The sequence below is a fragment of the Dasypus novemcinctus genome, chromosome 6 (assembly GCF_030445035.2).
Source record: "Dasypus novemcinctus isolate mDasNov1 chromosome 6, mDasNov1.1.hap2, whole genome shotgun sequence".
NCBI lineage: Eukaryota > Metazoa > Chordata > Mammalia > Cingulata > Dasypodidae > Dasypus > Dasypus novemcinctus.
Window position 1 is genome coordinate 90,829,228 of NC_080678.1, and position 19,022 is coordinate 90,848,249.

The following is a 19,022-nucleotide window of genomic DNA, read 5'->3' on the forward strand; positions in this document are numbered from 1 at the left end:
CCAGCCCCTGCTGTCCCCGGGCACCCTAAGGACGGCCCTGGCACCAGGCAGGCACCCAGGAAAGAGGTGCCCGGGAAACCCTCACCACCCACCCTGGGGAACCTGCAGGGGATGGGAAGTGAGTCGCCGCTTTGCCCGGGTCACAGTTTCCATCACTGGGTCCCTTTGACCGCAGAAGATTCACTCTGAAAACGGCTGGGTGTGGCAGTGCTCAGAGGAAGCCACTGGTTTAGGAAGAAGTGCAGTTAGGAGGAAAATTAGTGGTATGTCATCTAGATACAAACTATTCCTACACACATAGAGACATACAGTGTTTGAGGACTTCAAAGAGCTGCTGTTGCACTAAAGAGGAAACAGTAGCCCAAAGAAGGCATCCAGTTCATTGGAGGCCACACAGCGGGTAACACCAGCCAGGCTGGGCCCTAGCACCTGCCTCCGTACCTGGCGTCTCCCACGCTGAGCTGCTGGTACGAGGAGGACACCAGCTGTGCGGGGAGAGGTGGGAGCTCCTGCTTCCTCTACTTCCCCCTGCCCCTCTCCTTCCAACAGCTTCTCCATTTTTCATTTCAGTTTCGCTGTTTGGGGGAGCCCAGAGCTGACCAGGCAAAGGCTGGGCCCGCTTCAGACAGCGCAGGTGGCTCGAGGAAACAAGCTGCCTGTGTTGCCCGGAAGCGATGAGGAAACAAAACTGACCGAACCGAAGGTCAATGGGCACAGCCTCTTGGGCAGCCTCGTGCAGAGCCTCGGTATGGCGCAGGCAGGGCCTGGCCGGGCAGCGTGGCTGTGGCAGGAGCCAGGGAGGGGGCCGGCCGGGCCCGGGCTGCGGGCTCTCTCAGCCCTGCACCTGGCAGAGGGCAGTTTCCCATCCCTCCAAGGAGCAGGCTGGACCGGAGGGTCTCGGAGGCCCCGCATCCCCCTGGTGTGTGGAGACTCTGGAGCGGGGCCGGGCGCCAAGGGGCCAGGCCGGGTGAGGTGAGAGGAGGGCAGCTGCGAGAGGAGGGCAGCTGCGAGGGCGCCGGGCGGCGCTGAGCGGCCTGGGCTGATGCGGGATGGCCTGGCCTCACCCAGCCTCGTCGCTTCCCAGCTGTGTGACCCCGGGCAGGTCCCTCAGCCTCGCTGTGCCTCGGCATCCCCGTCTGTGGCTGAATCCCGCAGGGCTGACATGATACTTCTAGGGCGCTGGCCCATGAAGAGTTGGACGCACACTGGCGACTTCTGCTCTGATGAGCACTTCTGGTCGATGGGAAGGCCTGAAGCCAGGGCCGGGGGCACATTCACTGCCCAGTCTGCAGCACCGCCCGAGTTGCCCCCCAAGCCCCCGGCGCCTCCATCTGGTTCGTTCAGCCCCTTCCTACGCAGTGCACAGAAGAATCTCTTTATGGGAACTCTTCAGGGTGTCACTTCCTCCCCCTCTGCCCCACCCTGCTGAAAGTGCCCTCCCCAAGGTCCCCCGTGACTTTTGAGCAGCACATCCCAAGGGCCCTGGGGTCCCTACACTCCTCGACCTCTCTAAACAGCAGATGAATGACCTTCTCGGAAACACAGGGTCCCTGGGCTCTGCCTCTGAGGGGGTGATGGTTCAGGGCAGGCTGCTCTTTGCAGGAGGATCCTCCCTCCCAGTCCCTTTCTGCACCGTCACTTTCTGTGCTGGGAAGGAAACTCTTTCTCAATTGCATTTCAAGAGGACATTTCCTTATCAGCCCTTCCAACCCTCGCAGTCAGGTTCCAGGCTGCAAACAAGTGTTCAACAAACACAGCAGGCGCCCGTCCTTCGGTGCCTGCCCCCTGGTTGTCTGGGCTGGCCGCTGCACCAGCACTTGGCAGAGCCTGCGTGCTTGGATGGCACGCCCTTTCCCATCCCCTGGACCTCTCAGCTCTGTCTGCCTGGCCAGCCCCGAGGGCAGCTCGGATGTCCCTCCTCCAGGAAGCCCCCTGGACTCTGCTGGCGAGCCTGCTCGGAGCCTCTGAGGCAGGGGGCGCTCAGTGGACAGGTGATGGCGCCAACGTGTGATCCTGGCCAGTCTGGCCCTATTGCCCAGGATGGACGAACACTACTTGGTCCCGTTTTATTCTCCCAACAATCCTGGGCTGGAGCTGTGCTCTCAATTTCAGATAGAGACAGAGGCTAAGAGACATCAGACGGCTCCCAGGGGCTCACCGGCCCAGAGCCCTTCCCACGCACCCCACGTCTCCCGGCGGGGTCCCTCTGAGCTGCCCCGACCATGTGGCTCAGTCTGCACCCTCCTTGAAGGCAGGAAAATCTGGCAGGATGTTCCTGAACACCACCCCCCCCACCCGGGAAGAGATGGTGGGGCGGGAAGGGGGTTCGAGCTCCCAGGGCCTCGTGATGGGTGGACGGTGAAGCACAGGGGCTTCAGATTGCTGCACGTGCGAGTCATGGGGTGTGCGAGGCTTTTGAGCTGTACCCCCTCCCAGGCTGCAGAGAAGCCGTTCAGCTGCCTGGATTACTCAGTGCACTATGCGGCTGAGAGCTCCGGGGCTGCCACTGCCCCTAAGGGGGAACCCGTGAGCCGGAGAAGGTGCTTGTGAGTGTGCAACACGGCCCCCTGCGAGCCAGCTGGGTCATAACCAAGCCGCTCCACAGAAACTCGGAGCACCTATTCTGTGGCAGCTGCTGTGCCAGGCTCCTGCGCCCAGAGAGGACAATGACTTTAAGGAACACTGAGCAGCATATGTCCTCTCCGTTAAAGACCTGTGACGTAAGAAAGGCACAACTGGGCATTCACACTACCCAGTCCTCCCTCCTCTCTTTCCTACCTCCACCACTCCCTTCTTCCATCCATCCGTCCATCTGTCCACCCATCCACCCTCCCTCTCTTCATCTTTCCCTCCCTCCCTCCACCCACCCATCCACCCACCACGTGCGGGCAGAGCCTCTCCTCACGGCAGTGTGGTGCCCCTCTCTCAAGGGCCTCCCACCCTGCGTGTCCTCTCCTGCTGTGGGCTTTGCCCTGGTAAAGCTAAGTGCCTTTGATTCAAAAACACCAAGCCCTGGCTGGAAAGTGAAACATTTAATCGCTGTGATTTTCCAGGTAAGCCAGTGGTGGGCACTGCTTCGTTACAAACCCAGGTGTTTGAATTTCATTTTATCTCCAGTTTGATTTGGGTTGTAGTCAGGGGAAGACTCTCTAGCACTGGGTTCAAATTCTGGGTTTGCCACTTCTTGCTTATATGACCTTGTTGCAAATTCATTGGCTGTGACTCATCTGAGCCTCAGTTGCTTCATCTGGAAACTGTCAACAATAGTAGCTCCCTCCCAGAACTGCTGTGTAGGTTAAACTAGACGCTTCTACCCAGGAAGCACCTCAATAGTGCCTTGTACCCAGCCGAGGCCTGACAGTCCCTTTCTTCTCCCTCCCATTTAATTGTGGCCTCAGAGAAACAAATGCACGTGGTCCTCGACTCCAGGGGCTTCCCTGCAGAGGCCAGTCACGAGGTTTGGTATGTGTATGTGTGTGTGTGTACATGTATGTGCACGTGTGGTGTGGGTGTGAGTACGTGTATGTGCACGTGTGCAGGCATGTCTGTGTGTGAATGTGTATGTGTGGGGTGTGTGTGAATGTGTAGTGACCACTGTGCATATGTGTGTGCATGCACGTATGTGTGTGTGTTTATGTGTATGTATGTGTGGGGTGTGTGTGAATGTGTAGTGACCACTGTGCATATGTGTGTGCATGCACGTATGTGTGTGTGTTTATTTGTGTGTATGTGTGGGGTGTACACACAGTGTCGTGGGCACTGTGTACGTGTGTGTGTAAGTGAATGGGAGTGTACGTATGTTCAGGGGTGTGCATGTATGTTATGTTTGTGTGTTGTGTGCATGCATGTGTAGTGTGCACGTTGTGCGTGTTTGTGTACATGTGTGTCGGTGGAGAGGTTTTCCCAGATGTCCGGAAGGGCAGGGTCTGGCTGGGTTTGTCCCACCCCTGAAAGGCAGCCCCCAGGGCCTCCCGCGGCTTTCCTTTCATAAGCCCAAGCACAAGGCCCCCTTCTCAGGGGGAGCAGCTGCTTCGCAAAGCCCTGTCGAGCAAGCGCCTCCTGAACGAACACCCTGGTGAGTCTCAGGAGGTGACAAGTTTAAACAGACGCCCTATGGTAATGCCCTCTCAGCAGTGCTGGTGCCTCTGCCGCCGGCTGGCAAGGTGGCTGGGGCCAGGCATCCTCCTCCTCCTTCCTCAGCTCTCTCCACTGCAAGATGGGGGTCCCCCGGACCGGCGAGGGGCTGCTGCAGGCACGCTAGCCCTGCTCCTATGGAGCCCCTGCCCTCCGGCGTCTGGCCGGGACACTGTCCGCCTGCGACCCGGAGCTGAGGGGCGAGGGTGTGTGGGCGCGGGCGCCGGGGTACGACCAGCTCGGAGGCCCAGGACACACCCCCTGGTGGCCTGGAGCCCTGGGCTGGGGCCGGCGTAGGTCAGCTTATCCTGCAAGGCAGGGTGCCCAAGGTGAGACCAAAGGCTTTGGGGAGAGGAGCTGGGCGCGGCTCCCTGACTCAGGGCCCACCCTGCTGGGGCCGCCCAGCGGCCCGACATCCTGGAGCACTTACGCTTTGGAGTAGTTCAGGACAAAGTCCACTCCTTTCTCACTATCGAACTGGATGTCGCGCGGTAAATCCTTGTGGCACTTGGCATCGATACTTAAGGGGAAGCCAGGGTTCCACTCCATCCATCTGGGCATGAAAAGGCGGGAGAGGATGGGTGAAATGGCTGCCATCGTGCCCCACCCCCAGGCTGACGTTGCCATGACAACGGTACACCTGGTCCCAGTGTACCTGTCAGGTCACCGTGTCTGCTGACTGTGCGTCCTGGGCTGGGAGCGCCAGGAACACGCACTGACCCCTGCCCAGGTCTGGCGGGAGCCCTCATAGTGGGAGGCTAGAGGCCCCCAGACCTACACTGGGGCTTGCAGCAAAGCGCTAGTGGAATTGGTGTGGATAAAGGAGGGAGGAAGGAAGCCTCCAAAGAGCTGGTCTGAGGCACCCCGCAGTGGCGGTGCCTCCCATGTGGTCCTCCACCGTGGGAGGAGGGTGGTTAAGCTTCCCCGTCACCCTGGGCATCCAGTGTGACGCCGGCCCAGGCAACGCCAGCATCATTAGACCGTGCGCCCATCTGGTGTGTGGTGGTCGGGGGAAGCGGGAACGTTTTCCGGTCTTACAATTAGGGTCCATAAGCAGCACTGTGGCTGTGCAAGGAGCCCCCCACCCCCAGGGCCCAGAGCGTGCAAGGGCTGCCCTCGCTCTAACCTGCTGGCCAATAGCAGGTTTAGAGATGGTTCTGGATGGAATCGTGTTCCCACAAGACAGGTGCACGTCCAGCCCTGGTCCAGTGGGTGTGAGCCCATTTGTGAATAGGAGCTTTGACGAGAGTATTAGGCAAGGTGAATCAGGGTGGAGGTAGAGCTGCAGTCCTGACCATCGGAGCAAACTGGACAGAGGAGGACAGAGCAGGGGAGAGAGGAGGAGAAGCCAGGGCTGGAGGCAGAGATTAAGTCACAGGAGGCGGAGGCCTGCAAATCACCACCAGAACAGCACGCTGCTGGCTTTGGAGAAAGCAGGGCCCCGCTGATACCCTGATTTTGGCCCTCTAGCTTCCAAAAGAGTGAGATGCAAACTAGCCTGTGGTATTTGTTATAGCAGCCCTGGCAAACTGAGATGGAGACTGTTATCATCAAAGACAATCCATTTACTCTATCCAGCCGGTCTGTAGATCCTGACATCCTTATTTATCACCACATTTGAACCACAAAACAGAAAGCCGCTAGTTTCTTGGGAGGGAAGGGATGGTCTTGTGTTTGTTTAAAAAACAAAATTATATTCAGGAATTTCAGCTTTTTCATTTTTGTTTCTGATTCTCCTTCCTTTTGAATGTCTCTTATGAGAAGAAAGAATAATGTTCAGCAGATTTTAGATCACAAAGAAGTCTTGCGTCCCTTAAACATGACCTTGCATTTTTAATGTTACAAAATCCCCACTGTTTTTCTGGGAGTCCTGTTGGCCCAGACAGCCTCTCATTCACGTCACGATAGGTGGATATGAACTGGGATAGGATTGATCTTACAGCAAACCCATTTTCAAGAGTGTTTTCTGTTACACAGCACCTTACATTTTTCACTGAGGGTTCCTTATAATATCCTACCTCCTAGACTTTGAGAAAACCTATTTTTATTCTCTGTACAAGCCTCAACTAATTTATTGATTCCCGCTCTCCCCCCCCCCCCCCCACTTTTTTTTGGGAGGTATGCCAGGGATTGAATCTAGGACTTTGTATATGGAAAGTAGGTGCTCAACCACTGAGCTACATCCGCTCCCGTTCCCCCCTCCCCCCCCCGTTTTTTTCTTTTTAATAATTCATGGCTTCTCCAATATATGTCTAAAGTTGAGCCAGTCTTATTTGGCAGCCCTTTAAGGATCAGCTGTCAATTAGTTAACTCTCATTAGTCATCTCAATTTAAGCAGGACCAACAATTTTCTCCACAGCACCAAGAAGTTTGAGGGCTCTAACTGATTTAAGAGCCCAGGGAAACTGCATTTTTTCAGGATGCAAACATTAAGCCCAAGGAGGATAAATATGCCAGCAAATGTCACCCCGTTTCCTAAGTGTAGAGTTTCCCTGGAAAGACATGCGACACATTTCCTTAGCACAGAGAAGGACCCCCCTTCAGTACTGACGGCTGAAATGCCCGCCTTGGGAGCTCAGGGGAGGGCGGTCTCTCCATCACTCAGATCAGGAAACTGGGGACTTCCGGCTTTGCTTCCACAGAGATAGGACATTTGCCAGCTGGTTTGTTACTGGCCCTCTGAAACCAAACACCCACATGCTTTCAACTGACAGGTAGGTCACTGTTGCCTGAGGCCCCCGACAGCCTAACCTGAATAGGACCTGAAGGACCTCACACCCCCAAACATGCATAGATAAAGGAAAAAATCCCAGCCCACTGAGGAAAGCCAAGCTGGACAACCAGCCAGAACTAAGGAAGTAGCAGGAAAGACACTAATTTTTAAATAATAGAAATACTTCCCGAACTACAGGTTGAATATAAAAAAGGCTTTCTGCTATCACAAAACATGATTTCTGACTCAACAAATTCAATGGAGAAATGGAGAAAGAATAGTTCCTGCGAAGAACTGATTGGTTTTCTAGAAGACCACATTTATGCATTCTGCAAATAATTATTGAGCAGTTGTTATGTGCCAGGCGCTGCTCTATGCAAAATGGAAGAAAATGTAGCACAACACAGAATGAAAACACAAAAGAAATGGAAACCATGAATGCAAATTCAGGAGGCTGGAAAACCAGCAAGTAGCAAAGAATCTGGCCTTGTCCAAAGAGACGCCTGGCGTTTGTCCCCAACTCCCGGGAGGTAACCCCTAAGCTCCTGGAACGTCCGGAGCCGGGGGAGCCTCTCTGCTATCTGTGGTGCCCCACCCCCCCTGCACCTGATTTTCCTAGGCTCACAGGTGGACCCTCAGGCCACGTACCAGCCTGGCCTCCTGGGGAGGGGCAGGGAGGCTGGAGGCCAAGTTCCCAATGGGAACCTGGACTGTGAAGCTCCTGTGAGCTTCCTAGGCTGGCAATACTGCTTGCGAATAGCCACAGAGAGACCAGGAGAGCCTTGCATCCTAGGCCAAGGGCAGCTTTGCTTCCAGAACCCACCTTGCTTCCCCTGGCTGGGGCTAATTTGGGTCCTTCCCCTGGAATAAATGCCATCCAGTGTGTTCTGTGACTGCTTCTAGCAAATCAGCGAGCAGGAGGCTGGTGTGGGGAAATCCCTGAACCTGCAGATGGTGTCAGAAGTGGGGGTGGTCTTGTGTGGACCCCAACTCCTCGCAGGGGGTCAGAGGTCTTGGGCGTCCATAGCAGTCTGGAGGCGTGTGTCCTGCTGTGGTGTGGCTAAGCACGGTAGCCGGGTGCAGAAGGTTCAATGTGCGAAGAGGAGAGGAGAGCCAGGTGAGCACAGGGAGAAGAGGAAAGAGAAGGCACCACTGGGACCCAGCAGGGAACGTGGTGGTGAGACCCTGCCCAGAACCCCCGAGGGTGGGCTGCTCCTAGGAACAAAGTGGGAAAGTCCCCAAAGACCCCGGCAGGGAGGTCACGTTTGGAACTCCCTGGGGTCAAGGGGAAGCCCTGGATAAAACAAAAAAAAGGCCTCCCCATTGGTCCCCCGAGCGCTGCCAGGTGGGGCAGCCGTCAGAGCAGCACAGCGGGGGCTGCTCCCACATCAGGAAAGGGGGAGCGGAGCCCGGCTTCATAGAGGCAGCCCCCAGCCCCAAAGTCTCCTCTGCCTGGAGAAGCAGCATCCACACCCAGGGTGGGGACTTCCGTCCTTCTCCCTCATTTCTCAATAAACTCTTTACTGGCCTAACTAAACGGGCACATTCTTAAATTCTTATGCGACACAGCCAAGAGCCTAGAGGAATCCAGCATCTCTGGACTTCAAAAGTTCCCAAAGGAAAGAAAGGGCTAGAGAGAATAGTAAAAAATCAAAGAAATAATAGAGAAAAATGCTCTTAAACTGAAAAAGACCTAAGTTTTGTGACTGAAAGCACTCTCTAAATCCTAGACCAAGAATAAAAAAGAGGAAAGAAAATGGAGGCAGACCAAGACATATACTGATTGAATTTAAAAATGTCAAAGTGATAGGAGAATATGAGAGCTATGGGTAGGGGGTGAGGGTAGGGGGAAGAAGACAAGTATGTGTCTCACAAGCTTCTGAGAAAAGCAATCAGATTACCATAAGGTTTCTCATTAGCCATAATGAAAATGCAGACAGTATGAAGCATTTACCAGCTTTTCTTTTTTTTTTTTTTTAAAAAAAAGAACATTATCAAGTAATTGGTGAGGGCAGGAGAAGTTTGTTTTGTTTTGTTTTGTTTTTGACAAGCAAGGATTCAGCATACCACCCATACACCCTTTTGAAGAAATTAAGCTAAACAGAAATTAAACTAGAAGGGACCAAGAACTTCCTATATACAGTACAGAACATTTATCTGAAAAAAAAAATAGCAAATATGATATTCAACAACCAAACAAAAACACCAGAGGGATTTTCTTGAAAATCAAGACCGAGAGGGATGGGTTGTTCTTACTGCTACTTATGTTGGGAATTCCAGTCATGCAATAAGAAAAGAGTATCAGTGATGAGAATAATGGAAAATAAGAAACAAAATGATCGTTATTTAGATAATATGATTAAGTAGATAACTAAAATAACTCAATTATTTTAAAAACCTATTAGAACCAATAAAAGAGTTTAGTAAAATGTTGATACAAAGGTAAATATGTAAGAAGTAGTAAAATATCTTTCTCCCAGCAATAATGATTTAGAAACAGAAGAGCACCCCACTCAGAAAGGCAAATGCAATAATATCCCTTGGTATAAAGTAACTAGAAAGGCAAAAGATCTGCAGGAAGGAAATTAAAGATTCTACTGAAGTTCATTAAACAAGGGCTAGATAGGCAGAAAGACACACTATCATAAAAATGCTTACATGTGACGAATTTATATGTAATGCAAAGCAATTCTCATCATAAAAATCTTAAAAAAAACTGAGATAGTAAACAGACATTTATCAGAAAGTTAGGAGACTCTAAAGGGTATGGTGCTTGCCTCTGGATTGAAAAACAGACTCATCCACAAAGTCCAGAAACAGACTCAAGAAAATATGCTTGGAGCAAGGGTGGTCAAGCCATTATGCACCTCCCTCCCACAGGAAAGACCCAGGTTCAGTTCCCGGTGTCTCCTAAGAAAGAATACGAGCAGAGAGTGGGTGCCAACAATGGCGGCGGGGGGGGGGGGGGGGGGGATAAATAAATCTTTAAAAAGAAGTCAGCCCATTAAAAAAAAGAAAATATGCTTACATTTTTTTTTTTTTTTAAAGATTTATTTTTATTTATTTAATTCCCCTCCCCTCCCCCAGTTGTCTGTTTTCTGTGTCTTTTTGCTGCGTCTTGTTTCTCTGTCCGCTTCTGTTGTCATCAGCGGCACGGGAAGTGTGGGCGGCACCATTCCTCGGCAGGCTGCTCCCTCCTTCCGGCTGGGCGGCTCTCCTTATGGGTGCACTCCTTGCGCCTGGGGCTCCCCTACGCGGGGGACACCCCTGTGTGGCACTGCACTCCTTGCGCGCATCAGCACTGCGCATGGGCCAGCTCCACACGGGTCAAGGAGGCCCGGGGCTTGAACCACGGACCTCCCATGTGGTAGACGGACGCCCTAACCACTGGGCCAAAGTCCGTTTCCCAAAATATGCTTACATTTAGTGAGTACTTTCCATCTGCCTAACACTATTGTACCTGTATTCATGGTCTGACTCATTGACTCTTCTCAAAGACCCAGTGAGGTGGGTACTACAATTCTCCCTGTTTATAGGTGAGGAAACAGAGGTAAAGCGAGACTGAACAACTTCCAGAAGGTGCAGAGTAGGTGGCAGTTAAGTCCTTGGCCCCAGAGTCTGTGCATGTGGCTGCCACCTCTGCCACCTGTGGGCAACGTGGCCTTCATCAGCCAGAGGGAAGTACCATGTTAGAGAACAGCTGAGACCAGGAGACTTTGCTCCACATCACGTACTTGGCATATGAGTGAAAGCTTTAAGCGTAAAGTAAAACTATAACAGCAAATATTTGAAAAAAAACAGAGAAGTATTTGTGAAAAATTGGGGTGGGGAAGGCCTTTTTAAACAAAGTGGGAAACTCGAGGTTATAAAAGAAAATCAATGGGGAAGTGGACTTGGCCCAATGGATAGGGCGTCCGCCTACCACGTGGGAGGTCCACAGTTCAAACCCCAGGCCTCCTTAACCCGTGTGGAGCTGGCCCATGCGCAGTGCTAATGCACGCAAGGAGTGCCCTGCCACACAGGGGTGTCCCCCACGTAGGGGAGCCCCACACGCAAGGAGTGTGCCCCCTAAGGAGAGCTGCCCAGCACAAAAGAAAGTGCAGCCTGCCCAAGAATGGCGCTGCACACACGGAGAGCTGATATAACAAGATGATGCAATAAAAAGAAACAGATTCCTGGTGCCGCTGATAAGGATAGAAGTGGTCACAGAAGAACACACAGTGAATGGACACAGAGAGCAGACAACTGGGAAGGAAGTGGAGAGAGAGAGAAAAAAAAGAATGCGGAAAAAAAAATCAATGCATACAGTTGAATAATAAAGAGCAAAATTTTTTTCTATGTGACAAAAGCAACAGAAGGCAAATGATAGATGCAATTCATATAACAAGTGACCACTATCCTAATACATAAAGGGCTCCTTTATATTAATAATACTAAAACAAAGAGCCAGAGAAAATAAAGCACATAATTAGGCCATTCAAAGAAGAAGTATTGCAAATGGATAATCACCAAATGAAAATATGCGGAGTTCACCAGTGGTCAGGGGTCCCATTTAGAGATTATTAGATTATCAAAACTTGCAAACATTGGTGACATCAGGTATGGATGAAGGAATGAGTAAAAGCATATTTTCATTTTCAATTGATGGGACTGAAAGTTACTATAACATTTTGGGTAAGTATTTTTGTCAGTGTTTCTTATAAAATGAAACATACTGATTTATTCCAGCCATCTGAATTGTGGCAGTTGATCTGACTACTAGTAACTAAACACCAGTACATAAGAGGTGTGTGTAAGGTTGCTTCCTCCAGCACTGTCTGCATTACCAAAAGCAAACACACAAACCAGAAGCAAGCTGAATGCCTCTCAGAGGAAGATATGAGTAAGCTGTGGTACCTTCAGATAAGCAACACATACAGGGCAATTTAAGAATGAGGAAAACAGTGAGATACTATTCATGCACATCAGATAGACAAGAATAAAAATGTCTAAGGATGTGAAGTGGTGCTCATGATGAAGGAAATGCTAACTTTGAAAAGCAGCCTCTTGGGTATAAATTGGCAAAACCCTTTTGGAAAAAACAATCGGCAGGATCTCCTAACTTAGAACGTTATGTTGGCCACACTGCACGTCTTCTAGAGAGATATCACCTAGAGTCACTCTTTTAGGAGAGTACCAGAAAACATACGAGGACGATCAATGCAGCTTTGTTTGCAGGAGCCAAAAATTAATGACAGGGAAAGCTGATTTGGCTCAACTGATAGAGCATCCGCCTACCACATGGGAGGTCTGGGGTTCAAACCCTGGGCCTCCTTGACCGGTGTGGAGCTGACCCACCTGCAATGCTGATGCGCACAAGGAGTGTTGTGCCACGCAGGGGTGTTCCCCGCATAGGGGAGCCCCACACGCAAGGAGTGCACCCCCGCAAGGAGAGCCACCCCGCTCAAAAAAAGTGCAGCCTGCCCAGGAGTGGCACTGCACACACGGAGAGCTGATGCAGCAAGATGACGTAACAAAAAGAGAGATTCCTGGAGCTGCTGACAAGAATGCGAGCAAATGCAGAAGAACACACAGCAAATGGACACAGAGAGCAGACAATGGTGGGGGAGGAGGGAAAGGGGATATAAATAAATAAACAAATCTTTTTAAAAAATTGACAAAACAAATGTCTTTCAGTAGGAGAGTGGATAAGTATATGGTAGTTTGTTGATACAATGGAACACTGCACAGAAGCTAAAGTGGCCAAACTACATCTCTCTGTATCAGCTGGATGGTTTTCAAAGCAAAATGATGAGTGAAAAGAGCAATTTACAGAATGATGAGATTAAATGATGTAGACCAAAACCCACGAAAACTATACTACACATTGCTGTGTGTGTACATATACATGTGTATAATATCCACCACCCCCCCACACACAGTGACACGTGTATGCCGGGGTTTGGGCCTCTGCGTGTGCTTCTCCCTCTTCCCGCACAGAGGACTGCGTGCGAGCCGTGCCCTCCGGCTCTCTGACGCTGGGGACTGCTATCGGTGGTTGCGTTATCTCCAAACTTAATCTGGGAGTCACTGAGTTCCTGTGAAAGAGGAAGTTCCGAGAATGTGCAGCTGGTGCAAAGTTCAGTGCTTCCTGAAGGGAAGGCTCAGGAGGAAGCAGAGGAGAGGCTGAAAAGGACAGCTGAGTGGAAAGAGGAAGGAAAAAAGGATCTTAGATATAAGAGGAGGGCCAAATATCTCATTAGAAAAGCCCTTGCACATCTCCCGAGGCTCTGCCCAAGGCCATTCCCCCACAAAACAAATGCAGCCCCGAATCCACCTCCCCGTGGGTAAAGGGAGTGTTTCCCAAAGCGCCTTCTGTGGAGGGTTGGTTCTGCAGGAGGCTAATATTGTAGGTCAAGCACTCTTGAGAAACACCTAGTTAAAAGAAATCAGCCACAGTTCATTACCATGGACTACGCAGAACTGTTCATGCTTCTGTGCTCTGTGAACCTCCAGAAGAACGTAATGAGAAGTTTCCCAAATGTAGTTTACTAGGGGACTTTGTGTGTGTGTGTGTGTGTGTGTGTGTGTAGAACGGTTTGGGATCAATATTCCAGGGCACACTTTAGAAAATGCAGGCTTAAGATGAAATGCCTCTAAAATGAAATTAATTTATCTGCCACTAACACTTAGTGTCCCCATTTTCCAAGTATGCTTTGGCTACTCTGGGTACCTTGCATTTCCATGTGAACTGTGGGATGAGTATGTCAGTATCTGCAAAAAAAGCCGCCGGGATCTTGACAGGGACTGCATTTGTACACCTATTTGAAAAGTATTGCCCAGTGTCGCCACATGTACCCCAGAAAAACATGTTCTTAAGGTTAAGTCATTCCTGTGGGTGTGAAGCCATTGTACATAGAATCTTTTATTGAGGTTACTTCAGTTTAGCTGTGCCCATCTCAGACAGGATGGTCTTAACCCTTTTGCTGGAGTCCTTTATAGGAGGATGGAATTCAGACAGAGAGAAGCCACAGGAAGCAAGGAGCTGAATCAGAACCCAGAAGAGAAGGAACGACCAGAAGACATGCCCAGGGGTCTTGCCATGTGACGGAGGAGCCAAGGATCACCGGCAGCAGCAGCCCCAGCAGGCTTCAGTCTTTGGGAGAAAACATGGCCTCGACGCCTTGATTTGGACACTTTCCTGGCCTCAAAACCATGCGTGAATAGATTACAATTGTTCAAGCCTAACCACTTTATGGTATTTACTTAAGAGGCCTAGGAACCTAGAACACCAACTTAATATTAGGCCTTGCTATCCATGAACACGCAAAGTCTTTCAATTTATTTAGATATTGTTTAATTTCTTTCCCTAAGGTTGTATAATTTTCATGTACAAGTCTTGGACTTCTTTTGTTAAATGTGTTATTCAATATTGTATTCCTTTGTGCTATTGTAAATAGAATTGTTTTCTTAATTCATTTTCAGATTGTTTTCTGCTAATGTATAGAAAAACAATTGATTTTTGTATAATTATCTTGACACATTCCTGAATTCATTTATTAGTTCTATTAGTTTTTTTTTAAATAAAGATTTATTGATTGATTTCCCTCCCTTCCCCACCTCCTGCCCTGCTGTTTTTGCTGTCTGTGTTGTCTTCTCTTCTCATTTTGGGGAGAGAGGTTCCCTGTCAATTGTGCCACCTCAGTTCCTGGTTTCTGCTGTGCCTCACCTTGACTCTCCTCTTGTCTCTCTTTTGATGCATCATCATCTTGCTCTGTGAGTCACTTGCGCCGGACACCGGCTCACCATGTGGGCACTCTTGCGGGCACCGGCTCACCACGCCGGAACTGGCTTACCACGCAGGCAAAGGACTTTTCATATACAAGATCACGTCATCTGTGAATGGTGTTCATTTTACTGATTTTCCAATTTGGATGTCTTTTACTTCTTTTTCTTGCCTAATTGCCCTGGCTAGGGCAATAGAATAGAAGTCGCAAGAGCAGGTATCCTACCTTGTTCTTGATTTTAGGGAGAAAGTTTTCAATCTTTCACCGTTAAGTATGATGTTAGCTGTGGGTTTTTTTGTAGATGCTCTTTATCAGTTTGGGGGAATTCTCTTCTATTTTTATTTTTGAGTGTTATTTTTTTTTAACCAGGAAATGGTGTTGGATTCTGTCCAATGCTTTTTTGTGTGTGAGTCTACTGAAATGAACATGTGGTTTTTGTCTTCTAGTCTATTCATATAGTATATTACATTGAATTTTGGGTAGATTTGCATTCCTGGAATAAATCCCACTTGATCATATTGCTTATTCTTTTTTATATATGGCTAGACTCAATTTTCTAGTATTTTATTGAGTTCTTTTTGGCATCAAATTAATAAAGGACATTAGACAATAGTTTTCTTTGATGTTTTGTCTAGTTCTGTTATCAGAGACTCATAACTTGAGTTGGGAAGTGTTCCTTCTTACATTTTTGGGAAGAGTTTATGCAGGATTGATATTAATTCTTTATATGTGTGGTAAAATTTGCTAGTGGAGCCATCTTGATCTGGGCTCTTCTTTGTGGATAGTTTTAAAACAAAATAAAAAAAAATAATTTCAAATGTATAGGACAGTTGCAAAATAATTGAAACCCATACAATGAAATACAATATACTTCCCCCCACCACCCCAGATGCTCAGAGCTACCAATTTTAACATTTTGCTACATTTGTTGTGTCATTCTATCTATTCATTTATCAATCCAATCCATCCATCTTTCAGTACATCTGCTCTGTGGGCAGTTTTTAAATTACTCATTCAAGCTCCTGTGATTGGTCTATTTCTTCTTGAGTCACTTTTGGTAGTTTGTGTCTTTTTAGGAATAGGTCTATTTCATCTAAGTTACCGAATTAGTTGTCGTACAGTTGTTCTTAGTATTCCCTTTGATTCACTTTAATTTTTCTGAGATTGTACTGATGGCCCCTCTTTCATTCCTAATTTTATCAATTTGAGTCTTAGTTCCTTCTTTCTTGATTTGTCTAGCTAAAGATTTGTCCATTTTGTTGTAGACCACAAATTACTTGTATAATGGCATTATTAGAAGAAGACCTAAAAAGTAAGGGAAGCATTAAGGTCAGCCCATCTTTGCTGCCCTAAACCTCCTACTGCCTGTGTGGTAGGTGGGGTTTTCCCATAATCGGCCTCACCAGCTCTGCCTGGAGCGGTAGATAAGGAAAGCCCAGGGTGTGAGGAACCACCCAGGGAGCTGGTGTCTTGGTGACTTGCTAGCACAGAAGGCGTAAGCTGTGTGCAGGGTTTAATTCATGCCATGTACCCGAGAGAGAAGAAATCGCGGCCCCAGGGACACTGTCTGAGGCTGTAACTCACCGATATTGTTTTTGCCGTGTTTCCAGTTCCTGAAGCCTGTGCTGCTTGAGAATGTGAATTTGGTCATCTCGGGCCAACTTTGCTGTGAAGAAATGACAAGTATGAGAAAAGCCCAAGGAGGAACGGTAACTTCTAGTGCTTTCCATGCATCTTTTCATTCGAGTCTCAGAATGCTCTCCCCAACTCTAAGGAGGGGAGAGTGAAGCATAGAGAATTTGAGTAGCTTTGCCCTTAAACTCTGCCCAAGGGCACAAACATAGTCAGTGGACTTTCAACATAAGACTCAAATCCCATGCTCTTAGATGCTCCCTTAAAAAAGACAAATCCTCCTGCTGGCTCACTCAGTGCACTTGGGGTCCCTGCCCCTCAGTGCTCCTAGAACAACATCCAGACCTGTGAGCCGGGCTTGGTTCTCACCTGACTTCACCTGCTGGGGGCGAGGATGCTCTGCTTCTTCCACAGGTGCAGCCCGTGGGTCCTAACGCCTGTCTACTCTGCCCCTCAAGAATTGCCCCTGTGGCTGGCTGTGGCTTCAGAGTTCCCTGAGCAGTGAGCTCACAGGGTTCTCGTGTTCCTGAGGCCATCTAGTTACTTGGCGGGAAAATCTGTGACTTAAATAAAAGGCACCGACACTGTCCAGAGGAGCCTACACAGAGGACCAAAAAGGGAGGTCACTTCTAAGAGTTTAGGCACCTCTAGTGTGGATTTTAGAAGAGACCTAGGCTCTGTCACGTAAAGCTAGGTGCCTTCACCAAATTACCCTGGCTTCCGCATAGGGGGACAATGATACCTATGGCTCAGGGTTGCGGTGGAGATGTAAAGAGAATGCAGCAAGGCACTCCACATGGTGCTTGGGACATGGTGAGTGCCAACAAATGGGAACAAGGGCTTCAGAGCATCATCCTTTTGAGCATAATGGCTTGAGGCTTCCTTCCGCCCTCCAATCCTGGGCTTCCAACACTCTCCTCTCCCAGCTTGTCCCACTACCATCTCTCATTCACAACTGGGGCTGTTGGCTGAGGGCAGGATTGAGCTTTTGAGGCTCTTTAGAACAGAAGGGGTCATATGTTGGTTGCTCTTTATATGATTATCTAAAGTAACTCTAAGCCCCAAGGAGGAGTCCAAAGGTTCTCCTGTGAAGGGAGACTGAAGAGTGCCATCTGTGGGGAAGGACTGGGTTTTAAAACTCCCATTCTATCATACATCAATATTTTTGTAAAATATGGTAAGTATTCCTAACTGGAAAAGTGAAATAAAAACCAGACATTGACAAATGCAAGCCCTGTGTTTTATTATGCAATTCAGCAGTCATCACATCCTTCTCTCAAGTTGCCCCAAAAGGTTCTAAACATCTGCTCTCGTTGCTGTACTTACCTCCTTGCAGAACCAAGAGCTGCTCTGGACCACAGCCCCACCTGGGGGAGGACAGCTCCTGTCCCCAGACCTGAGAACTGAGGCCCGAAGTGGGACGTCAATGGGATGACTCTGCTTTTCCCCCTGGGCATGTGAGGCCAGCTTCTAAGGGCACTTGAGGCCACCAAAGGCAAGTCAAGTACTGATTAATTAACTAATTAACTAATAACAGCTCTCATTGCCAGATGGAGACTCTCCACACCCATCATTTCTCATCGGCTTCAAAGAACTGGCCATTCTCTGAGACACCGTGGCTCTGAGGAGTGGAGTCCCTTCAGCCCATTGGTCTGAATAAGACAGCACATGCAGAATGGCAACACGCCCCACTTCCAAGGCAAATGGCTCTGCCTCTCCCGGCTCTGAGGCTGTTGGGACACCCTTCCCTGGTGACTGGTGGAACTTTCAGACCACTGCAGGATTACGAAACCTGGACTGACGGCAGCAGAGTTCAGGGGGCAGATTCCCTAAGACTGATATGGAGTGCCCTAATGAAATGGGCCTTGTACATGGATGCTTCAGATGGGAAACCACAGCGACTGCCCCCAACTTCCATGTTCACCCAAGGCACAGTGGTGAAATATTAGATTGAAGAGGTTACCATGTAAACCCACATATCTGTAGCCAATTAATTTTTCTTATAGTTAGAGTCGTTGTAGGTTTACAGAAAAATCATGCAGAAAGTACAGAGCTCCCATATACCTCCCCCTCTCAGACATAGTTTTTCCCTGTTATTAACACTTTTGCATTAGTTTGGCCCTTTGTTACAATTAATTAAGCAATATTATTATCCTTATGCTATTAACTTTAGTCAACTGTTGACATTAGGGTTCACTCTTTGAACTGTACACTTCGATGTGGCCAATTGATTTTTGCAAGGGGACAAAGACAACTCAAATGGTAAAGAATAGTTCCTTCAACAAATGGTACAGAGAAAACTGGAGATGCTCATGCAAAAGAATGAAAATGGACCCCTACCACACACCACACACAAAAAACCAACTCAAAATGGATTAACAACCTAAATATAAGAACTGAAACTATAAAACCCTTAGAATAAACCATAGGAAAATATCTTCAGGACCTTTTAATATGCAATGGATTCTTGGACTTTATACCAAAGCACAAGCAACAAAAGAAAAAGATAAACTGAACTTCATCGAAATTTAAAACTTTGTGTATCTAAGGACATTATGAAGAAAGTGAAAAGACAACCAACAGAATGGAAGAAAATATTTGGAGACCACATAACCCATAAGAGTTTAATATCCAGAATATAAAAAGAACTCCTACAACTCAAGGACAAAAAGAAAAATGACACAATTTGTTTTAAATGGGCAAAAAATTTGAATAGACATTTCTCCAAAGAAGATATACAAATGACCAATAAGCAGATGAAAAGATACTTAACATCA

The 19,022-nt window shown here is 48.6% G+C and overlaps 1 protein-coding gene across 1 annotated transcript in view; it reads right to left on the bottom strand.

Annotated features, from left to right (window-relative positions):
- Positions 1 to 19,022, bottom strand: part of ALOX5 (arachidonate 5-lipoxygenase) — a 48,412-nt gene that overhangs the window by 16,887 nt on the left and 12,503 nt on the right. Inside the window, exons 3-4 of the mRNA XM_023586745.3 lie at positions 16,198 to 16,279; positions 4,565 to 4,687 (exon numbers count right to left, since the gene is read on the bottom strand). Of these exons, the coding sequence (XP_023442513.2) occupies positions 4,565 to 4,687; positions 16,198 to 16,279 (205 nt within the window). The remainder of the gene's footprint in view (positions 1 to 4,564; positions 4,688 to 16,197; positions 16,280 to 19,022) is intronic.